The sequence below is a fragment of the Meleagris gallopavo genome, chromosome Z (assembly GCF_000146605.3).
Source record: "Meleagris gallopavo isolate NT-WF06-2002-E0010 breed Aviagen turkey brand Nicholas breeding stock chromosome Z, Turkey_5.1, whole genome shotgun sequence".
NCBI lineage: Eukaryota > Metazoa > Chordata > Aves > Galliformes > Phasianidae > Meleagris > Meleagris gallopavo.
The window spans coordinates 51,112,550-51,135,390 of NC_015041.2; the positions used below are offsets into that span (position 1 = coordinate 51,112,550).

General features: G+C 36.9%; 1 protein-coding gene across 1 annotated transcript in view; it reads right to left on the reverse strand.

Moving 5' to 3' along the window:
• Positions 1 to 2,440: 2,440 nt before the first annotated feature.
• The window catches only part of LOC100546990 (fibrillin-2), a 198,981-nt gene continuing 178,580 nt past the window's right edge, over positions 2,441 to 22,841 (reverse strand). The window contains exons 43-59 of the mRNA XM_010726029.3: positions 21,854 to 21,979; positions 21,475 to 21,627; positions 20,814 to 20,879; positions 20,429 to 20,554; positions 20,199 to 20,318; positions 18,906 to 19,028; positions 18,371 to 18,502; positions 17,561 to 17,686; positions 14,994 to 15,200; positions 13,541 to 13,666; positions 12,849 to 12,971; positions 12,586 to 12,702; positions 11,725 to 11,853; positions 10,115 to 10,234; positions 8,186 to 8,417; positions 6,430 to 6,589; positions 2,441 to 4,363 (exon numbers count right to left, since the gene is read on the reverse strand). Coding sequence (XP_010724331.2) covers positions 3,989 to 4,363; positions 6,430 to 6,589; positions 8,186 to 8,417; positions 10,115 to 10,234; positions 11,725 to 11,853; positions 12,586 to 12,702; positions 12,849 to 12,971; positions 13,541 to 13,666; positions 14,994 to 15,200; positions 17,561 to 17,686; positions 18,371 to 18,502; positions 18,906 to 19,028; positions 20,199 to 20,318; positions 20,429 to 20,554; positions 20,814 to 20,879; positions 21,475 to 21,627; positions 21,854 to 21,979 — 2,561 coding nt within the window. The 3' untranslated portion in view covers positions 2,441 to 3,988. The remainder of the gene's footprint in view (positions 4,364 to 6,429; positions 6,590 to 8,185; positions 8,418 to 10,114; positions 10,235 to 11,724; positions 11,854 to 12,585; positions 12,703 to 12,848; positions 12,972 to 13,540; positions 13,667 to 14,993; positions 15,201 to 17,560; positions 17,687 to 18,370; positions 18,503 to 18,905; positions 19,029 to 20,198; positions 20,319 to 20,428; positions 20,555 to 20,813; positions 20,880 to 21,474; positions 21,628 to 21,853; positions 21,980 to 22,841) is intronic.

Below are 22,841 nucleotides of genomic sequence, written 5' to 3' on the forward strand. Positions count from 1 at the left end.
GGATGTGAGCTAGCTCTGGTTACTGCTGTTCGGGAGATGCTGTGATACAACACGGACACATTTTCATGCATGACAGCACTACAGAGCTCCCGCATTGGCCTTGGAGCTCAGAATTCCAAACCTCCAAATCCATTTGGGTGACCAGTGCTTCTGGGGGCTTCAGAGCGACGACACAGACCAGCAGTTCCTGCTGGAGTTCCTCGTGTCTCAAGGGCTGGCTTTGGCCCTGGGTAGAAACAGCCCATACTCGAAACATTTCTGCCATCACCCACTCTGAAATACAGAGCAAGGGTGGATAGACCTTGCAAACCAAGTGTGGTTTGGGAAAAAAGAAAACATGTTCTCTTTCTGCTACCTGCTATCACCAGCAACCTGGTGTCAAACGCATAAGCAATTGTGATAGGGACTGGAATTTGATGATAGATATAAAGCATAGAACTTCTCCCTGCTCATATTTTCCTTTTCTCTTGTTTTCAGAAGTGTGAATGAACCATCATTTATCTCATCAGAGTAGGTTATGAAAATCCAACCATTGGCTGTAAAATGTTTTTCACAGCACTGGTTCATTTAAGTCCTTGGCTGCATGTGGAACATGTGGGAAGAACAAGGAAACACACCTGAGGCAGTGAGAGTCTTTGCTGTTTGGTTTTGCCGTGCACTGCCGGTTCCGGGTTCGGGGGGCTGAACACCAAAGCAGTTCTTCAGCTGTCTACAGGCCGCGTCCATTACACTAAAGCTGAACTGTTGGCTCCAAGTCAGCCTAAGAAAGCCCTGTAGAAAAATACCTCTTTTAGGATGCTAATTGGAAAACCTGGCCTATGAACAGCTGCTATAGGTCTGTCCTTTCCGAGGATCAGTCTGAATAGATCGAGCATTGTGCTGGATGCATTGAGGTACGGCTATGAAGAAAGGGCACAGAGTGCTCAGAAGTAATTACTGAATGCTTAAAAAGTCCCCAGCAGTACCCCCAGCAATGTAGTAGTTTGGAGAAATGGGTATAGTGGGTATACAAACATCTACCTTGATAGACTGGTTGGGGGGAGGTGGTTCTGCTTTGGATTTTTTTCTCAGAGCTGATTTTAAGTCTCAGATTTTATTTCAAGTGGATGTGAAGCTGAGGGGAGGATGAGGACAACTTTTCTCTGGGTACTGAGCTGTCTCATGCATTTTAAAGTAGTAGAGGGCAAAGTAAATGGCTTTTTTTTTTACAGTTTGTTGGATAATTAACGTGACTGTAACTGATGGAAATTTCTAGTTTAGAAAAAAAAAGGTCTGTAATGTTAATTTGTGCTCAGCTCCTTAAATCTGCTGTGTTCACAGTAGTTGCAAAAGCTCACTCTGTATACTAGTAAAGTCCTCCAAAACTTGCAGCCTCAGCGGAGTCATTAGTAAGAGCGTTGCTACTATTTTCTCTCCTTCTTTGAGAGTTGGCAGCAGAGGATAATGCTCTACTGGGTTCAGTCTGACAGCTTTTCTTGCAGTAAGTGTTTCCTGGAAAGCTCCCATTTTGGACAAAGAGCAGCCCTCTTGGAAACTAGCTGTTAGAGCTGTTAAGTCAGTGCTATACTGGATATATCTATCAGACTTCTAAAGAGCTTCTTATTTTTGTAGACCTCTGTTATTTTACCCAGAAGCTGCTTTGAATCAGAGTAAATCTGCATGACAATATCTAAAGGTAATACCAAATAAGTCTTGTTCCAGGTAAAGTCATACTCTGTTGTTTAAAATGATGCAGTATTAAATGTCAGAGGAATCCAAACACATCCATGGCCTTTAAGTAATACTAAGGGCAAGTAGATCAATAATTGTAAGAAAAATGCCGTAATGCCTGATAATTTTCTTTCTGGAGTGAAATTACTTAAAAATGATCCAGTTTAATCCAGAATGGAATAAAAAGGACAGAGTTGCTTTCCGAGGTGAGGTCTTTGTGGAAACCTTGAATACTTTACTAAAAAAATAAATAAATAAATCATTTTTTCAATTTCAACTCAGGGATGTGTGAAGAGGAGACTGTCAGCAAGCAGAAGTACTTGCATTGATGATCATAACATATCCTTTGGTATTCAGAGATGATGGGGGTTTTAGACTCTTAAATGCATTGGGAATTTAAACTGTCAAATTTTAATTGTGCTGGCCCATGACATTGATAAGCATAATCTTTGCAGGGCCAGCCCCCTTAATCCTGCTATATGATGAACTGTAATCAATGCAGAGTCCTAATTGCATAGGGATGATTTAGTTCCTATGTTTAGATCCTGTGCTGATAGAGGAACTAAGTCAGCAAATGCTGTATAACCTTATTCCTAAGTGCTGTATAACTTTAGTTCTAAGTGAAAAAGCATTTGCACCAAAACAACTCTCTTTTCTACCTTGGAAGTCCTTCAAGTTTACAATTAGATACTTCTTCACTGTAAAGAACATTAAGATTTTAAAAGCCCCCAAACTACCCGAAAATAAGCTTTATTGCAAGAAAAGTGTCATACAAACCTACAAACAAAACTTTTTTTTTCTTACAAACATTTTAATAAAAATGTTACTTTTTTTTTTTTTTATTTTTTTTTCAAAAATCCCCATAAAGAACAAAAGAAAAGAAAAACCACTGAGTATAACTTGATAGTAATCTTTGGTCAGCACCGATATGTGACTGAAACAATCCTAGAGTCAGCGTGTGCTTTGGCTTTTTTCACATATGAGATTCTGTTACACAGCTGGTTACAAGCACCAGCTGTAAAAAAAAGCACCATAGAGACATACACTTAACACATAATGGTACAACATTTTTTAAAAAAATTACTAAAGTAAACTAAATGTCAACTCATTGTACACACATCGTTCTTACAAAATAAGCTATGATAAAATGAGGCGTACGGTGTATAACTACAGTATTAATGAAACTTCTAACAAATGGATTTCAAATACACATTTTCCTTGTCTGCACTGCATAAATAATTTGCACATATGGCAGTCCTGATACAGCTCTCAGTTTTTAGTAAATGCACCATTAACTCAAGCCAGCACCAAACAGTATGAAACATCATGTGTCCCTTTCAGAGTGATGTTTTCTTCAGCTGCCTACAGTAATGCAAGTATGTAGAGCACCTTCTGTGAGAATGAGGTGTGTTAGCATGTGTGGTTCCTTGAGGTTATTGGAAGGAAGTACAGTACAGTTTGGTTCTGCATTCTAATGGTATTAAAAGCAGTCAAGGTATTTTGCTACAGTGGTTGTGCCTCTTACTTTATCTGATGTGGTTGATTCAGAGATACAATCCTATTAACCTACTGTGAAATATGATCTCTGCTGAGACTAGTATTGCAATTCATGTTCCTTTAAGTCTTTTTTTCCTTTGAAGACTCAAAGTTTTGCAAGAGCACTTTAGAATAGCTGGAAGATGTATCACAGTGCTCTTTCGGCTTTGATAAATTTTAAAATTACTTATATACTATTTGAATGACTGGCACAAATACAAAAGGAAACATTTTTCAAATCTTTTTTTTTTTTAAGAAAGTACCACTAAAATGTTATAGCTCAAATTTATAAATCTAAGGAAAAACAAGCACGTTTCCCTTTTTGTTTACATAATTTGTTATTTTCTCCATATATTACTGCATTAAAAATAAATAAACATCTATATTTTTTAATTAGGAACTATAGCAAAATACCCGAAGTGTTACAGACTGCTAACAGGAAAAAAATAGCTCACATTTTTTTTGTGCCATTTAGTGCCATATGATGATCTCTCAAACTTTAGCTTTTTAATATACTTTTAAATTGAGGTTATATAAAAGATACAGTAATCATGATTGCCACAAGTTGCCCCTCTTGCAAGGGTGGTTCTGCAGTCTCCATAGAATAGAGAGAAGTCTTCCCTTCTCCCTTCATCCCCCAAAAGTCAGTGACTGTTCTAAAACCTATGAAAAGCAGATATGTTCAGGTGGGTAAATAGACAAACAGAAGTGAATGAAGAACTGGACTCAGTCTGGAAGATGGCTAGTAGAGTTCTAGCCACAGCCTCATTCTGAGAGCTTCCCCAAGCTCTCCAAGGAGGTAGTTGTCCTCATTGCTGTCTTCCAGTTTCCTTAGCTCCTTTTTCTTATATAGAGGAATGCTAGTGATTTCCAGTGTGTATGTTCCAGGCACTGACTTTTTCTTAGCTGTGTGCAAATAACTGAGTCCATCCCTCTGATGGATTCGAAAAATGCCGTCGTCGTTGCCATGTGAGATGATGTAGCGCACATGGTTGGTAAGAGGCTCAATGGCTGGCATGAGTTGTAGGATGTGCTCCTTGCTGTCAAGCCTTGAAATGTTGACTCTCATCTTCAAAGGACTATCCATGTCCAGGCTTTCCAAGCTAACCTCCTCAATCTGAAGTAAAGGAGGAAACGAAATTGAGAGCAGGGAAGGAACAGATATTTGTTTGCACTGAGAGAAGAACAGTCACTGCTTAGCAACAGTGCATTCTGCATTTCTCAAACTCTAGCAGTAAAAGAAGCCACTGAAAATACTTTCCAGCTGGAAGAACTGCTCGATTTCATATAATACACCCTGTAAATCTTAAAGGCTTCTCTCACACGCTTAACAGGATAATTAAAGTTACAGCATCAAGTCTGTAGAAGGGGCTCAGATTTCAGTCTCCTTTCAGAATCTGTTTAGCTTCATGCGTGCAAAAAGTCCATGTAAAGAAGAGATATATGTTTAGTATTGAAATTAAGACTGTAGGAGAGGCACAGTCTTGTTCTTATGATCAGCTTCAGTGCGTAACATTACTGGAACAGAACGGACACAACACAACACTGTACAGAAACTCCCTGAAACTTGTGATAGAACTATTGAAATCAATTCTGGCTTCTAAAAAAGGCAAGCTCAGCTCTTGGTGATGAAGCACAGTGATTCAAAAGTAAACCAAAGCAAGGAGAGAACTGCTGTATTGTTTGCTTTCTACAGAAGCAGCTGGTATGTATTGCTGTCCAAATTTCATTTTACTTTCACCATGGAGAAGAGGTGAAAAGGAAACATACTGACATGGTTTTTCTGACAAATGATAGAATCGTTTGAATTGCAACAGACCTTTAAAGGTCATCCAGTCTAGCTCCCCTGCAATGAACAGGGACATTTATAGCTACATCAATTGTGCTTAAGTATGTCTCTGCTGCCATTTAAATCACTGCTAAGATGGTAAAAAATCTTAGTGCTATCAAACAGTAATAAGTAGATGTAATAATTTAGAACTAGATATGAAATTAATTATGCAACAGAAAAAAGTGTTTTCAAAACCACCAGGTGTTTCTGTGGTGAGTTGACCACAGAATTCAGATTAAAATGCAGGAGTGGGAGTGGGTAGGGCAAGTGATATTTGTGTGAAGTTTGTGTTTGCGTGGGAAAACCTATCATTTAAACAATCAACATTATATTTTTTAAAGAAGAAATTATATGACTGATGTCTTTTTTAGAAAACCAACATGAGAACTGTCTTTGATTGCAACAATCATGCAAAATAGTGTGTACTGAGATGATAGCTTCTGGATTATTTTAAGTTCTTACTCTTTTAGAAAAGATGTTTATTTACTTATTCTTTCAGTATAACTTGTGTGTTCAGCACACCTTACTATTTAACTTGAGTGTTTGCATTTTGCCTGTTTACATTATGCAGCTCTTGAACCCCTGAAGGAAATCTCTCCCTCACTCAAGTCATTTTCCCATTACCTACTGCAGATTCCAATACAGAAGCCAACAATATAAGACAACATTCTATCTTATGGAAGAGCAAGTGACAGATGTACAAGCACACTTTTGTTTAACTTGAAACAAACAAAGAAGTATGTAAATGGCATAAATATTAGGGCTTGGTTTTTATGAGTGTTCCATAATTTATGTTTGGAAAGTTAGAAGAACAATTGAAAAGTAAGAACAATGTAAAACAGAAGTGTAAATTTCTAACACCAGCAATTTTGCAAATGTAGGAATTAAGCAAGGCCCTAATCAGCTAGGCCATGGACTCTAGTCCACCCACAACTACAACCAACTAGGGGAAGTTACTTAGACTTTAGCAATCTGCAAGAAGATACATTTAGCTGTTCAAGACTGCAGGATTCTGTCCTGACAGCAGAACAAACTGCAGACTGCAGAAATGACTACTGTCCCAACTCTCCGTAATTACAGGAAAACTGAAATTGATATATTCTGAGGAACTAGACCACATCTCAGACTAGAAAAGCTTCAAAAACTTCAGCTGTTGATAGCTGTTACAACATTCCTGCCAATAAGAAGGAAGTGTGAAAATTATGAAGAAAACAGGGAAAAATAGATTTTTTCCACTGAATGTGGCCTGTAATAAAATTCCCTCCACTTACTGACAGTACTTAGCGTTGAATCTCTGAAAATACCTTGAAGATTAAAACTGTTAATAGTACTTAAGTTTTCCTGATACATACGGTTTCATTAAGACTTCTCTTCTTTCTGTTGTCTTTTTTTGGATAGCCATTAATTTTGCATTCATAACAGGCATCAGGGGATAAAGCATTTTCTTCATCAGCATCTCCGTCCACTGGCAGGTACTGGCCTTTGTTAAATCCCATCCCTGAGACACAGTGGCTGTTGAATAAAAGCAGCTGTTTTAGTTTTTGCAGTTTTATGAACTGTTCAATTAAATGGAAAATAAGTGCATGTTTTCTGTACTATGGTATTTGTATCCCTTTCTTTTCTTTACCAAGATGTCTGTGAATTGATTTTCTCTGCACTAGTAAATGAAATACGTTCACATACTGAATGAAATGCAACTGCTGGCTGAAGGTGTGTAAGTTTTTCTAATTTTTATACAAAAATGTTACAGATACCATGAAGAAACAAAACAAAACCATTATTCCCTGACTTTGACAATAAAGATTTTAGTGTTTGTTACGTATCAGAATGATTTGTGTTTAACATTCTGAGTTGACCACTGAGTCTTAAACCTCGTGTGCTAGAGTCCCCAAAACTGGATGCAGTCCTCCAGGTGGGGCCTCATGGGAGCAGAATAGAGGGGCAGAATCACCTCCCCCAACCTTCTGGTCACACTTCTCTTGATGCAACCCATGATACAGCTGGCTTTCTGGGATGCCAGTACACACTGCCAACACATGTTGGGTCTTTCATCAACCAACACACTCAAATCCTTCTCTTCAGGGCTCTTCTCAAGCCATTCTCTGCCCAGCCTATATTTGTGCTTGGGACTGACTTAACCCAGGTGCCAGACTTTGCACTTGGCCTTGTTGAACTTCATGAGGTTTGCCTGGGCACCTCTTGAGCCTGTCCAGGTTCCTCTGGACCCCTCCCTCTAGCTTGTCAACTGCATCACTCAGCTTGGTGTTCTCCGTAAACCTGGTGAGAGAGCACTCAATCCCGCTGTCCATGTCGCCTACAAAGATGTTAAATAACATCAGTCCCAACACTGATCCCTGAGGAACACCACTTGTCACCAATTTCCACTTGGACATTGAGCTGTTGACCATAACTCTCTGAGTGCCACCACCCAGTCAATTCCTTATCCAGCGAGTGGTGCATCCATCAAATCCATTTTTCTTCAATCTGGTGATCAGGATGTCATGCAGGACAATGTCATTTTGCACAAGTCCAGGTAGATGATGTCAGTTGCTCTTCCTCTATCCAATGACACTGCAACTCCATCATAAAAGGCCTCCAAGTTTGTCAGGCGTGACTTACCCTTGATGAAGCCATGTTGGTTACCACCAATCACACCATCTTTATTTTCCATGTGTGTTAGCAGGCCCTTCAGGAGGATCTGCCAGGCACAGAGGTCAGACTGACTGGCCCACAGACCCCCAGATCTTCTTTTTTTTCTTTCTTGAAAATGGGGCTATGCTTCCTCTTTTCCAATCAATGGAAACTTTATCAGAATACCTTCACCTTTCAAATATGATGCACAGTTCTTGTGATGATACTGGTGGAAAAAGCAGAACTAACTGTACAATGTTGGTTACATGTTAGATTTGAAATGGGTGCAGATAATTTTTTTTTTATTGCTAGAGATATTTATTCACTGCCTGTGTATATTGTTCACAAAAAATGTAGAAAAAAACCATGAGTCAATAGCTTGTCCTTCACTTACTTTTCAGACTAACTGTTATGCCATTCTGCCTTTTTGTCCCCCTTTGAATGAGTCTGATGAAGTACTGTGCATGATATACTCACCCTTGTCCAACTCTGTAGTAGCCTGGTGGACAGCCACAAAGATAACCACCTTCAGTGTTGGAACAACCATAATTGCAGGGGTTCTTGGCAGAAGAACATTCATTAACATCATGGCATGCACTGGAGAACTGGTCGTAAGAAAATCCTGAAGGGCAGGCACACTTGAAACTTCCAAGTGTGTTGTAGCAAGAAGCAGAGCCACATGTGTTAGGATTGGAACACTCATTTTCATCTAGAAAGTAAACAAAAATGTACTGATACCTTCTAATCTGAACAGACGTCAGACAAGCACAACATAGCTAACAAATCAAAACACATACAAGTCCTTGGGCTCTGCTGCGTCCTTGACCTTATTACAAAGATGTGGTCTACAAATTAAAAAATACAATGGCCAAAGTCCCAAACATTAACAGCTGGAAAAGATGTTTTGGGATATTGTTACTTCTAAACTTTTCCCCAAAGCTCTGCTTTTCTTCAATATCTCCAGTTTTGCTAAGGGGTCCATGCCAATACTCTTTCTATCCTGGCAGGGTATATTCCTACTACAGGAGATTCACAGAAGAGATATGAGTTGGAATTCCAGTCGTGCTTGGACTATAATCGTGTTAATAGGTAACTAGAGATAAGGTGGAGTTAGCACATATTTGTAGTAGAAATCCGCAGGTTCTGTGAGAGGAAAGACAATCTGAATAGCCACCAAAAATGAAAGAGAAACCAAGAACTGTTATCACCTTGTGGGTAGTAAGATACAGACATGGGTCCTCCACTCAGTCCAACTAGTTTGGCTGCAGGTTATCTTGTGAAAAATGAGTGAGTAAAGTACCTTGTTGCATCAAAGATTATGGATTTGATTACTGGTAGGTATTCTGCTTATTTTATTTATCGTAGCAAGGTACTGATTCCCTGTACGTTTCTTCTCTAGCATCACTGGTGCATTTTTTACCATTTTGCCAGCAGTTATTATAAGTCACGTTCTTTTGAGGACTATCCATCTTTATTCTACATTCAGTCTCTAGTGCTGTACTGGAGATTTGTGGGAATTGTTACCTGTGTGTTCCTGCATTTTTTGTTGAAGAGTAGTATAAAGGAGTGACGGTGGTGGCAGGATCTTAAGAAAAACTACATGGTGTATTATTTAATGCAAAGCACATGTAAAAAACTGATTTTGATGTGTGATAGAGTAGTAAGATTAGCCTATAGATCAACATCACTGCTCTCAGTCATTCTCTGATTACTGCAACATACAGGATGGGGTAATTCAGCTGTGCTGGTTATTTGTATTTTTTGATTTCTTAGTTTCTGTATCATGTGAGAATTGGCTTAGTTCAGGAAACACAAAGAAGAAATGATGGACTGAATGAGTCAAACGCAGAAGAAAACTGCTAAGCTGATTAATTTGTCCTTATTCACGAACTAATGAAAGCCATCACACTGTATTTTGGAAGAAGGAAACCCTTAATTATTATGTTGGTATTTTTTCTCCCTTTTTACTGTAGACTCTGCTCTACATTATTCCCAAAAAGCTAATGATGGTGAGTGACTCTTATTCATGAAAAGCTGGATTTTTTTTTTCTCCAACAAAGCTATTTGCTTTAAGCCTGAATTGAAGGAATTCAAGGAACACATTTCCACCTTTCTAAGATGAGGATTTTCCTGAGGAGAAGGGAGTCAGAGTAAGAGAGACACCTTGTCACAGAGAGCTTTAACAATATGAATATGATGAATATATTATGAATATGTATGTTTTCTCTGTCTTCTGTCATTGATCTTCACCATGAGTATGAAGTGGATGAAGGGGACAGATTAAAAAACTACGTGCTTACATATCCTTTGCAGACACGCACAGTGTCCACTCTTCTCCTTACTGTCACTGTAATCACAAGTACAGTTTTGCCTTTAAATGTATTTTTTGTTTGTTTGTTTCCTTACCAACACACTGATTCCATTGGTAATGCTGAATATACCCTTGTGGGCATCCACATCTGTATCCACCTAGGATGTTTTGACAGCCATGCTGGCATCTATGATTTCCATCACATTCGTCCACATCTTTGCATTTGGGAGAGAAGGAGAACATGAAATAATTACATCAATATATATGTTGTAAAATATGTTTCTCACTTCGAAGACCAGCCAAACACCAGTATTTATGACATAAGAATACTGTTCAAAGCTGTTGAGGCTGTCTGTTTGGAAAGCCTGATGCTCAATTCACGTAGAGTTCTTCCCATCAATCAATAACCAAGTGGTTTTTGAACCTTTACATGACTCAGATTTGGAGAAGAAAGACTATTCTGTGTAATTACACAATGTTGCTTTGATGTTGTGTTTAGAACACAATTGGAATTGGACTTCAGTTTTCAAACTAATTCTGCAGGAGTAAGCCTTAAGTTTCCTAGATGGCTAGAAAAAGCCATCCAAAAAGTCTGCGATCAATATCTAAAAAATGGAGACAGCCACAAATAAAACTGAAATGTAAAAACATGACAATCTCAAATACTGTCTGCTATAATAAATAAGCATATACCAAAGCACTGTAAGTAGACAAGTGTGTCAGGTACAGCTTGCAATGCCAGTAAAAAATTTAAAAATGATACCACAAATACTAAATAACACTCCAGTTGTCCACAGCTGTCCACAAATTCTGTGGTATGGGAATGTCCCTAAATGTGAAATCCAGAAAACAACACCAGGCTGTGCTTTCATGAGTAAGTGCACATACAGCAGTTCTGATGGTCCAGTTAGTTACATATTTTGAGAATGCTTGGGTACATGTAATTAGTGTTTTGTTTCATGGTTACTGGTTGAAGTATGCAAGAAGGATGAATGTACTTGAAGAGAACAAAGTAAACTTGACAGATGACAATGCTTTCTACAACTTCTGGCTGGGCATATGCTGCACCTTTATTCTAGAGATACACTCCAAATATCAGTTCCTACTTTAAATACTTTTATCAAAGTAACTGATGTTTTGACATGTCATAAATTTGTATACTTGTTCCATTTTTCTTTGTTCACTACCTAAAACCCGTTAAAGACATTGGAACTCTGGAATCTAGATTTCTCAACTGGGGCTCCTTTTTGGACCAAGAGAGAAAAATAAAGCTATAGAAGAAGACATGTAGGGATTTTAGAATTTGATATCAGATGCCTTCAGGAAGATGATTACAGTTAGGAAAAAAAATGGCAGAGATTCCTGTCAGAGTATGTGAAAATTGAAAAAAAAAACAAACAAAAAAAAAACATTTTTGATGCATAAGCCTTAAGTGAAGGTGACGACACTCTGAAAAGAGTTGTTTGAGAGTCTAACTAAATAGCCCTTTTTAATTCTAGCTTGTTTGAAAAAGAGTAAGGCAGTACATTCTTACATACATTTATGTTTTAAAAACCTCAAACACATTCCTATTTATTACTGGTATACACTTTTACTCTGTCTGCTGATCTGTTTTATCAATGTGATTATCTTTGACATCATAGGACCAACTATACACAGAAGTATGGATTTGCACCATAAAAATAAATTGACCTTCACTAGTTACCTTCACAGTTTAATCCAGTAGAATCTAGAGAAAATCCCCTTTGGCATTCACAGGTAAAACTTCCTGGAGTGTTCTGGCAAATTCCTTTCGATCCACAGAGTGATGGCTGAGAACCACATTCATTGTTGTCTTAAAAATAGAGAGCATAGAGAAAAAGGTAGTATCCCTTGGGATAAAATGTTCATAAAACACATTTTTAGAAGCTGAAAACCACAGAGATGCAAAAATTGACTTTAACAATGTTGCTTTTCATATTCAAATTTCAGATGATCTGATGACTCATGGAAAGCTGTAAGTACTTAATAAACAAAAAGAAAATAAAATAACAATAAAAATAATAAAATAAAAATTAATAAAAACAATAATAAAATAATAAATAAATAAAGCACAAGCTATAATTCATTTATGAGTCTGGAAGTCCAAGATACGTAATTGCTGACAGAGGAAAAATGCTTCACCTCTGTATTAGCTTAGTTAAAACAGTTCCAGTGGCAAGATTCATATGCTTAAGATCTAAAGACATCTGTATCTATTAAAGAAGAAAAGGTAGTATGTTTTTCTTTTAACTAGGTTTTAAATCAGATTTTAATACTTTACTCCTTTGTGTCCATGTGGTTATACTTAGAACATAATAACATGTATTAAATAAATATAACCATTTACTAAGCAAGAAGATACAGTTGGTGGATACCCTTTCTTTTTTCTTTAACTGTAATTGCTGCTTTTCAAGTCTTGCTTTCAGGACTGCTGATATTATTGCTTCGAATTAACACTGTTTATATATTGAAAAATTCATGGACAAAAAATGACAATGTGCCTTTTAGAGAAAAACTGATGCAAGAAAATTTCTGTTTTTCTTACCAATACAAGCTGTGTGGTGTTGAGTAAAACCAGGTGGACATTTGCATGTGAAGCCTCCAAGGGTGTTGACACAGAGAAACTGACAATTGTGTTGTTTAGTTTGACATTCATCAAGATCTGAAAGTAAGAGAAATTGTCTTATGAAAAGCCAACACAAAAGAGGTACACCTAGTCTAACTTGGAAAAATAATCACACTTCAAAATTATTTCATTTTCAATCAAAGTGCAATACAATTGAAATTACTGTCTTTAACTTCCCTTACCTTTACACGTCTTTCCATCTTCTTGAAGGATGTAGCCTCGAGGACATGAGCACTGATAGCTCCCTTCTGAATTCTTGCAGATAAAATTGCACGGTTTAGGAGACTGCGAGCATTCATCCAGATCTAAAGAGAGAAACTGTTAAATATTTCTTGTATTGATTTGTTTGAAACATGTTTCCTGAACACTTGATTTAATAGAAAATTGTTTGTAGATAAAGTATCTTATATTCATTTTTGCAGGGTTTTCACTTCTTTCCCTACTGTCACCATGGAGTCTCAGAGGAGTTGCTGCTACAGTGGCAGAGTTAAACATTAGAGTGACAGTGACATTAACATTTTCATTTACAGACAAAGGATTCCTTTTCAGGCATACTATAATATACTTATCTGAGTTAACCCACAGAAAAATGAACCAGTAAGTTCCTCTGTCAGTCAAAATGGTTATACAGCTGGAACATATTTCAATTCATTCTACTGCAGAAATACTGCCAATATAGCTTGTTTTCCCATTTTGCAAAATGAAATATAAAACCAAACAGGCATATTAGGAAGACAAAGAAAAGAGGAAAGAGATAAAGAGATAAAAACCACTTTGACACTCAGAGGCAAAGGGTGACTGAGAGTTGCACTATATAATGATGCATCAATTATTAAAAAGATAAATAAATTAGAATTAAGAGGCGGAATCTTACCCACACAAGATGTGCTGCTTATGTCAGTTGTATAGCCAACTTTGCAAAAGCAGCGGAATGAGCCCATAGTGTTGATACATTGTCCATGTCTACAAAGGTTTGGCATGACTTTACATTCATCAATATCTGTAAAGAAAATATTAAATATGTAATCTTTTAAAAAATAAGTATTAGCTTTGAATTTGACACCTGCCATTTACTCTTCCTTCTGAATAAAAAATATGAAGAAAAAAGAGCAGGTTTTACCAATGGCTTTCTCAGCATCGGTTAGGCTGCACTTGGAATACTGTGTCCAGTTCTGGGCTCTCCCCCCACCCCTCCAGGAAAGACATGGATATACTGGAAAGAGTTCAGAGGAGGCCCACCAAGATGACAAAGTGACTAGCACACTTCTCCTATGAAGAAAGCCTGAGAGAGCTAGGATGTCCAGCCCGGAGAAGAGGAGGCACATTGGAGACCTTATAAATGTCTGTAAGCACCTGAAAGGAGGGTGCAAAGAGGATGAAGCCAGGTTCTTATTAGTGTGCTCACTACCATGACAAGAAGCAGTGGGCACAAACTGGAGCACAGGAATTTACCTCTGAATACCAAGAAGCTCTTCTGTGCTGTGCTAGTGACGGACCACCGTCACAGATTGCCCAGAGAGGCTCTGGAATCTCCTCCTTGGAGATCTTCCAGAGCCACCTGGATGTGGTCCAGCACACCTTGCTCTAGGTGGTCCTGTTGGAGCACAGGTTGGGCCTGATGGACCCAGGGGTCCTTTCCAAACCTAACTATTCTGTGATTCTGCACAATGCCATGGAAATGTTACTGGGAAAGGGAAAGAAATGCTCTCTTTTTCAGTTTTTCCGCAGTTCCTCATCATCATGCTTCTGATGGTAACTTTACCGTTTCTTTGTCTCTCAAAATGGGCCTGAACACACAGGCAAACATTCTTGAACCTTTCACTATCATTTCCTACATCAGAATTTCCTGCTATTTCATTGCATAACCTGTTTCCAGTTTTGTTCAATAGGAAAAAAAAAACCCTATATGTAGGAGTGAATTTTGTTATGAGCAGTAAGATTTTTTTTTCACCACAACTTAAAAATTGTGTGTAAGTAGCAACTAAAAGCATTCAGTGAAACAGCTGTTAGAGTAACTGCTGTTGCCTTTTGCCTTAAATGTAAAAATTCCCAGCAATCAAAAGCTTTGAGTTCATTTCTTGCCTTTAGTTACTGGTTGATCCTTCCTTAGATCCCAACCCTGAAAATTATGCACAGCTGTGAGTATTTCTAGTGCAGCTACTGTTTAAAGATGTTTTTAATTTCTGGTCATGCAACAGCATTTGAAAAATCAAACTGTTGTTTCAGAGGAAATTCTTCGAAGTAGCTTCAAAGGGGAAGCTGCATTTTCTTAAGAATGTGAGTGAATTTCTTTACCATCTTCTACCTCCTTTCATCTCTGCAAATACCTCTTCCATCTGTAGTATATCCTGGTCCATGTGGACAGAGTTTCTTGTATTGGGTGGTTCCAGGAAGTGGGCAGAGCTCACACTGGTTACCCCAGCCCCGGCCTCCATCACAGCAGCACTCAGATTTAGTGACAAGATTCCGGCTGCTTGAGGCCATCTGACACATTGTCTGTAGAACTTCAGCAAAACAAAAGCCTTGGCGGTTATCTGTAAGGAAACAATGAGAATATCAAGAAAGGGCAGGAGCTAAACATCTGAGCCATTAAGCAACTGATGTATTATTTTGGCTCTTTGTCAACTCATGCAAGCAGTAAATTATTAGCAACAATTCTGTGAAGTCTGTTTTGACTTAGCCTTTCAAAAACTTGACATGTCTTCTGAACATCTGTTGTGATTCCAAGTTTATTCCAGATATCCTTGAAGTTCAATACCTGTGTGACTTGGTATGAGTTGTACTTCTAGGAAGGATATGGCCTAAGGCATACCTGGCAAGCTTGCTTGATACTAAATAAGTTGGAGACCAAACTGAGCTCCCACTTAAGCTACCTATGTTTGGCTTGTATTTAATAGATTTTCTCAGAATTGGGGTTCTTGGGGTTGGGCTATTGTTTTGTTTTGTTTATATTTTGTTTTACTGGCCAAAAAGCACATCGGATCAACTGTAGCTTGATATGATTTACATGACAAAATTCTTAGCACTTATGAGTCTCCATGCAATTCATTAGTCTTTTTTAGTGGCACTACTAGTTTGAAGGCTGGAAAAACAGATTTATATAACCATACTGTTTATCTCCTCTTCTTAATCAATTTTCCTTTATTTTTGAAAGTTTTGATTAGTACCTGTCTATCACGGAAGATGAGTAAAACTACACAATCACTCCTTCCTTCGCATTTGTTTCAAACAGGCATCTGAAGAGAGTTCCCAGCTCCCAGTTATCATGGAAATTCTAAATTTTGCAGTAACAACACTTCTAAATAGGTTATGTCCCTTGTCTAGTATGTTAATTAAAATGGAAATACTGTCAACTACAGTCTGATGCTAATGCTTCCAAAGGAAAGATGTTTTCTGGTCTTAAAGCTTAAATTCTTTCATACCCCTCTCAAACTGTACATTTCTGAACACCACACCGACCTTCTGGTTTACAAGTATAGGAATATAATCTGTAGATTTTATACATGACTCAAGTGAAATGTGATCTTTGCCTTTAAATGAAAGTTGCTTTGGGCTCATAAGATAAAGTTGTCGTCACGGAAAATGCTATTTGTGTGAGATACTGCGTTTGCTGTGGGGATTTGCAAGACTCAGCAGATTTCTGTTCCCGAAGATAGGTATTTTGTGTAGCTCTTTAAGCCCTGCGTACCTTAAAATCCTAGCATGCTTTGTCCCTGATTTGAGATTGAATATATTTTAATGTGAGCAGAATATATTTTAAATAGTATACACTGAGATTCAATGTTTGTGCTTTAATTCTGAAGATATAGTTTGCTTCTGTCAGACTCATTTTTCAGTCATGTCTCATCTGGACAGCGTTAAAGAAAAAACAGTAACAAGCAAACTAACCCAAAGCACAGTTTTCAAAAAATAATGCATGTATATATGTATATATACATAAAAAATATAAGAAACCAATAATGAAAGCAGGATATTTCCTTGCCAGTAATGACTGGCTGAAGTTAACAGCCTGCAGCAGCCTTTTTCCATCTGGTCCTAATCCTTAGGAAATACTCTGTACTTTGAATATTATTGCTTTGCCATGAAGTCAGCACGCTACTAATGGCAACTTAGAGACAGCTGGTTATACAGCATATACATAATATATATAGAATACCTCAGTATTCTAATTGAATCTAAGTATTTTAATGCAAGTGTCCTTTATGTACTCCTACATACTGCTGCAGTTTCACATGCTGGTGTTGTAAAACACTTACTCGAACACTGGTCATGAAAATCTTAATATTCTGTTCTGTTTGATTTTTAAAAACAGAATAAGTAATTTTATAGTGCAAAAAACAAGCCTGAGCATAGTAAAGAATAAGGTTGATGAATATTAAATCTTTCATTGGTATTTAATGGGCAGGCATGTCTCAATAACTTCTAAATATATTCTGCTATTTTTTGTGACATTCTTATATTTTTTATTCATATTCATGGTCTCCATTAACAATATAAAATATTCTAGCTGAAATACTGTGGTGATTAAAATAATGTTCTGATCATGGAAACATTTCAGTTCGCTGTGCATTCCAGCTTCTAATCTAAGGTAACTAAATTCTGCTTCTTTAAAAGTAAGTAATTTGTCTGGATAGCAGCATGTTTATGCGATTTGGAATTTAGATGTAAGGCCCCTGATAGCTCAATTCAGCCCACATTCTCAAGATGCTCCCCATCCATTATTTAATATTTTATCATTTAATGTGATTTCACTGCATTAATTAATTAGAAACATTATTTAACTTATTCACATAAGAGCAGCAGCTGTACTCAGAAACCTAATTTAAACTCCACATCCTTAACTGCTTTTATATTCTTTGATATAAGGTGGAATGTATACAAAAATGGCACTTACCAAGACACTCGATGCCTGACGGGCTTGACAAGAATCCTTCATTACATTCACATCGGTAGCTCCCAATAACATTCATGCAACGACCGTTCTCACAGATACCTGGCTTGGTACGGCATTCATTTTCGTCTTTACAAAAATACCAAATGCAAGTTCTTGTTACAAGAAAACAGATCTGTAGACTGCATTCAGCATTTTGCATAACATTTGCAAGAAGTGGAAAAATCAACAACTGATCAAGCAGAAGAAAGACCTTCACTATTCCACGTCTTGTATTCTGCATCTAGGATGAAGGCTCTACTCCTTTTATATTCTCTGCATACATAGTGAACAGAGATTTAAACTACGGCAGTATCCGCATCTCTTGCTCTCTGAGGCTTTTATACATATATAACCTAACAGTTACATTAAAATTTCATAGTTCTAATTCTTTAAGGAACTGCCACAGTATTACTGTTGAAGGAAATGTAACTTTTTATTTACAATAATTGTCCTTGTTACTTATCAGATAAGGTCACTTCCATCTGGTTACTTAATACTTTAATAAGTGTCTGAAAACCTTCCTGACTTTGCTGGACAACTAAAGACACAAAAACAAAGTTTTTCCTCCAAAACACTTCCTAGTCCATTAGGATTACTTTCAGATAAGGCTCAAGTTTTGAAAATACAGAGTAAGTTTAAGATGTTGGATACTAACGAATATCTTAAGCGTACTTTATGAACTGCTACTTTCAAGTTCATTAAACACACATACAGAGAACTGTTTGCTTGTTGGAATTGCATCAGATGTCTTCTTTCTTTCGTAAGCTTTACCTGTACAGCCTTCTCCATCGGGTCTCCGGGTCATTCCAGGAGGACAAATGCACATGAAAGTACCAATCAAATTTTTGCACATCATGCCTCTTGATTCACAGTCATGGAGACCTTCAGCACATTCATCTAGATCTGTAAAAATACATACATTTTGTGTTTGAACATTTTTGCAATAGCTTCAGTTACTGAAAACAACAAGCATTTTCTCAAGAAAAAGGACATCTAGACTTTCCTAGCAAGCACTAAAAAAATCTGAAAGCTATGCTTAACTGCAGTTATAGAAATAATCCTTCTGAGTCGTTAAAAGATGAACTTCATCACCTTGATGTTCTTTACATCCCATAGCAAGAATACACAAAGATACTGGTCTTATGTAAATTTTGTCTTATTTAAGTTTTTAAAGAGAAAATAATCATCTGCTGCTTGCTGCATTTCTCTGAGAGAATGAATGTAAGACACACAGAAATATCTGGAATACTCTTCAGCTGACACAAGGTGATGGAAGGTGGGGAGAAGTTTACATTTCAGTCATTACCTTTGCACATCTTTTGGTCTTCTCTCAGTTCATAGCCAACTGGACAGGTGCATTCATAAAACCCGTAAGTATTGATACATCGAAAAGCACACAGCAAGGGGTTCTGAGCACACTCATTTATATCTGAACAGAAAGGAATAAAAACATCATTTTCCTCGAAGTTTTAAAACAATCAACCAGAAATTTTTATACTTTACTCCTATTGTCACCTAAAACTATAAAAAATGTAACATAATTTTTAAAACAGAAAGTTGTAGATGTCTGGTTTTGAGTAAGTAGAGGAACATGAATGAAGCTCTGCATAAAAACAGTGACACCATTAATATGGAGTTACTTAAATTTAGAATGACTTAGATTCTCATTAAATGAAATTTAATGACAAGAACTGTCAGCTTTTTCTCAACTTTAAGAATATGAATTCTTGCTTTGGAAAACAAACTAATTGATTCATAAGTGATTGATGAAAAAAATAAAATTTTTAAGAAGGATCCTATTAAGGATCTGATGAAAACAGAATTCCACACTATGAAAAATAAGAGGTATTTATTCAAACTAACAGAGGATTGGCCCAAAATAGATGAAAGAAAATATTTTTCTAAGTTATGAGAGTGGTGAACTTCTGTATCTTGCTGCCACAGGAGGCTATGGATGCAGATGTTACCAGTAGATTCAAGACTGTGCTGCACAGACTCTTGGACAACAAATCCATAAATGGATAATGAACCCACTCTGCAGGGAAACATTCTTCTGTATAAACCATATTTTCCCTAAATCCACAATTATTGAGAGGAATGAGCTGCTGAAAGTTGTTAGTCATGCTTGTACACTGTTCTAAATTAGCACCGTAGAATGATGAGGGATGAAAAAAGAAATCAGTGGTCTGATTTCAGTTTATTGGATTCAATGCAATTCACTTGTTACTATGATTGTGATGACTGGGTCAGTTTGTAGCTGAGCTGGCTCACTTACAAAAAAATGCTCTGCAAATTGATGCATTTTTGCACTGGTTTGCTCTATTTTTTGTGAGGTTATTTTGGGGACCCAACAATTATCTTTTTTTTTTTTTTACCCCATCTCCATCAAACAGCTTAATAACAAAACAAAGACTAAAACAACATGCAATTTCAGAAGCCCTATGACAAACCAAAAGAGTTGATGAAATCAATTTATTATTTTCTCAATGAAATATCTGAAGCAGAGAAACTTTTTTCCTCCTGCTTTTTGCAGAACAAAATGTCTAGTAATGCAGTTTGATGTACAGAAATCTAAGGAAAAATGTAAAAGACAAATTACCTTCACAATTCATCATTGGGCCTGGCTCAAATCCTTCATGACAGTTGCATTCAAAACTGCCAATCACATTAGTGCATGTACCATTTCCACACGGGTTGCCAATTGAACATTCATCAGTATCTGTACATAACAAATGAGTAAATGTAAGCTGAAGAGAACTGAGACACATTTTTAATTGTGTTTTAAATTAAAATGCTGTAATTCTGAGCACTTATGAAACAGGGACACACCGATACATTGTACTCCAGTGAAATCTAAGTTGTATCCCATTGGGCACTCGCAGCGGAAGGATCCATCTGTGTTGATGCAGTGACCATTAGAGCAAATCCCTGGGCTTTCAAGGCATTCATTAACATCTAAAAAGCAGGAAGATATTAGCAACCATTTATTAGCTTCTTTATCAAGTCTTAATAAAACATTTTTAAAACTCAATATGCCCCATTCTGTTTGTCTTTCTCTACGTAATTTCAAAGGTAATCGACCTCATAATGATCGACACGTATTAGAAGTGTCACTTGTTGGCCATGCAGAATAAGCCATCACATAATGCAAAATTCAAGTCTAGCTTTGAGTATAAATATATATATATTTTCAATTAGGAAAAAGAATATCTACCTTCACGTGTATCATCAATTCCAGGAATAGTCCCATGACCATATGGGCAGAGGTCCTGAAAAGCAACTGTGGAGGTACATATTTTTAAATAGAGAGTAACTGAGAAAGAGAATCATGATAAATGGTTTAATGTATCTAAAATCAGACATCTATACCATATTTTTCAGAACTCAATTGTTTATATCACAGCCCTCATGCTATATTTGCCAGATGCAAAAGCGACACCATATTTAGGCAGGATAGCAGTACTGGAACACGCTGAGCTTCCAAGTGCACCTGGTGTATTTTCCTTTCTGCATTTGAACTTGGGAGAAAAAAAAGTAACTGAAAGTATTGATTACTTCAGGGATCCTCAGCACTCTCCTATTCTACTCATCCACTTTCGTGAAGCAGATCAGGACATATCTAAAATCTGTGATTCTGTACAAGTGAAGGCTCCTAGTTCACTTCTCATTCGGGCCAAAACAGTAACTGAGGCGTTTTTTCTTTAGTTTCTTCCATTTGATTTTTATTAATTTAGTTAACCTCATAATGATTATACTGAAGGCCGTAAAGAGAAAGTGATAAACACATCTCTCTTTCTAATGATCAAAAAGACACGAAACAAACATATTTCTTTTCTCCCACCTGAAAATCTTTATTTGAATCTTGAATGTGTTACCTTCTTCTTCCTTTGGACAAAGCTCACAAGGATCACCCCATCCTTCTCCTGGCATTTTACTGCAGCAACACTTTGCCTTTGTGGTGTTGAAAGCCTTTGGGACAGAGCACTTCCCATTCTCAAAATTAGTGAAACAGAAGCTCTGCCGGGTATCTAAAAAAAAGAAAATACTGTTTTGTGTAACTGGAAGCTCTTAACTGGTTAAAAAATGCCAATATAGCTCAAGAAGGAACCATGTCAAGATTGTATTTTGCTATAGTTTTGAAAGCACTTTCCAGCACTCATAATGACATAGTTTGGGAGGGGCCTCCAGAGGTCCCCTTTCACCTTCTTCACAGAGTAATTGTTTCCTGTTACACTTATTAATCCTCAAACTTACCAAAACATCTCCGTCCATTATCAGACAGAACAAAACCTGTAGGACAAATGCACTGGAAACCTCCTGGAGTGTTTGTACAAGAGCCAAAGAGACAGATGTTGGGATCCTCATTGCACTCATTAATATCTGCAAAATTTATGAGAAAACATTCATAGTAATCCTATAAACCATGATTTTATTTAAAAAATTATTTATTCATTTAACTTCAACCAGAGGTATTCATTAAATAAAGCAACCAAGAGATAAAGCTGCCTGAAGGTCCAGCTCACTCTTTCGAATTAGAGTATTTCACCAGCATTCCCTTTCCTCTGCAAATATTAGTTTTTTGTCATATTTATATCATAAACTTTAAATAAATGCTTTCAGACTGAAGCAGAGGAGGAGATACAGTTATGAGAAAATATTCCAATCAACATACAGTATCTGAACATGAATTTTTAGAAATTCTCTGGGTTGGGGATTTTTTGTAATAAAAGGCAAATTAACTGACTGACCCTTGAACTGGAACTATAGACAGAGGAAGAACTATAAAACATATTTGTATTTACCAGTTTTTTTAAAAAATTCTCCTCAATTGAATAACTTTGAAAATATAGCTAAGGCTACCTAAACATTTCTTTTTTAAAAAACTGATTTTATTTTAAATCATAAAAAAAGCAAAGTAAAGGAGTATTTAATATAAATACCAAATATCTGTAAAATTGCACAGCTGAAATAGTATCAGGCTGCTGTCTAGATAGATGAAGAGTAAGAAAAGCAATACATTAATATACCTTCATTTTTCATATCTATTATTTTAAACCAGATTTTAGTTTATTCTCTTCTGCAAATGCTGGCAGAAGAAATAAGCCTCTTTAGTTATTTCTAAAGGTAATTATAAGGTAACAAATTCTGAAGTGTATTTTAAAATTTGTCAGTGCTATACCTGCAGTCCAATCCCTCTTGAGTCTTACAGCAATTTATATTAAAGAAACATCAGAGACCTGTG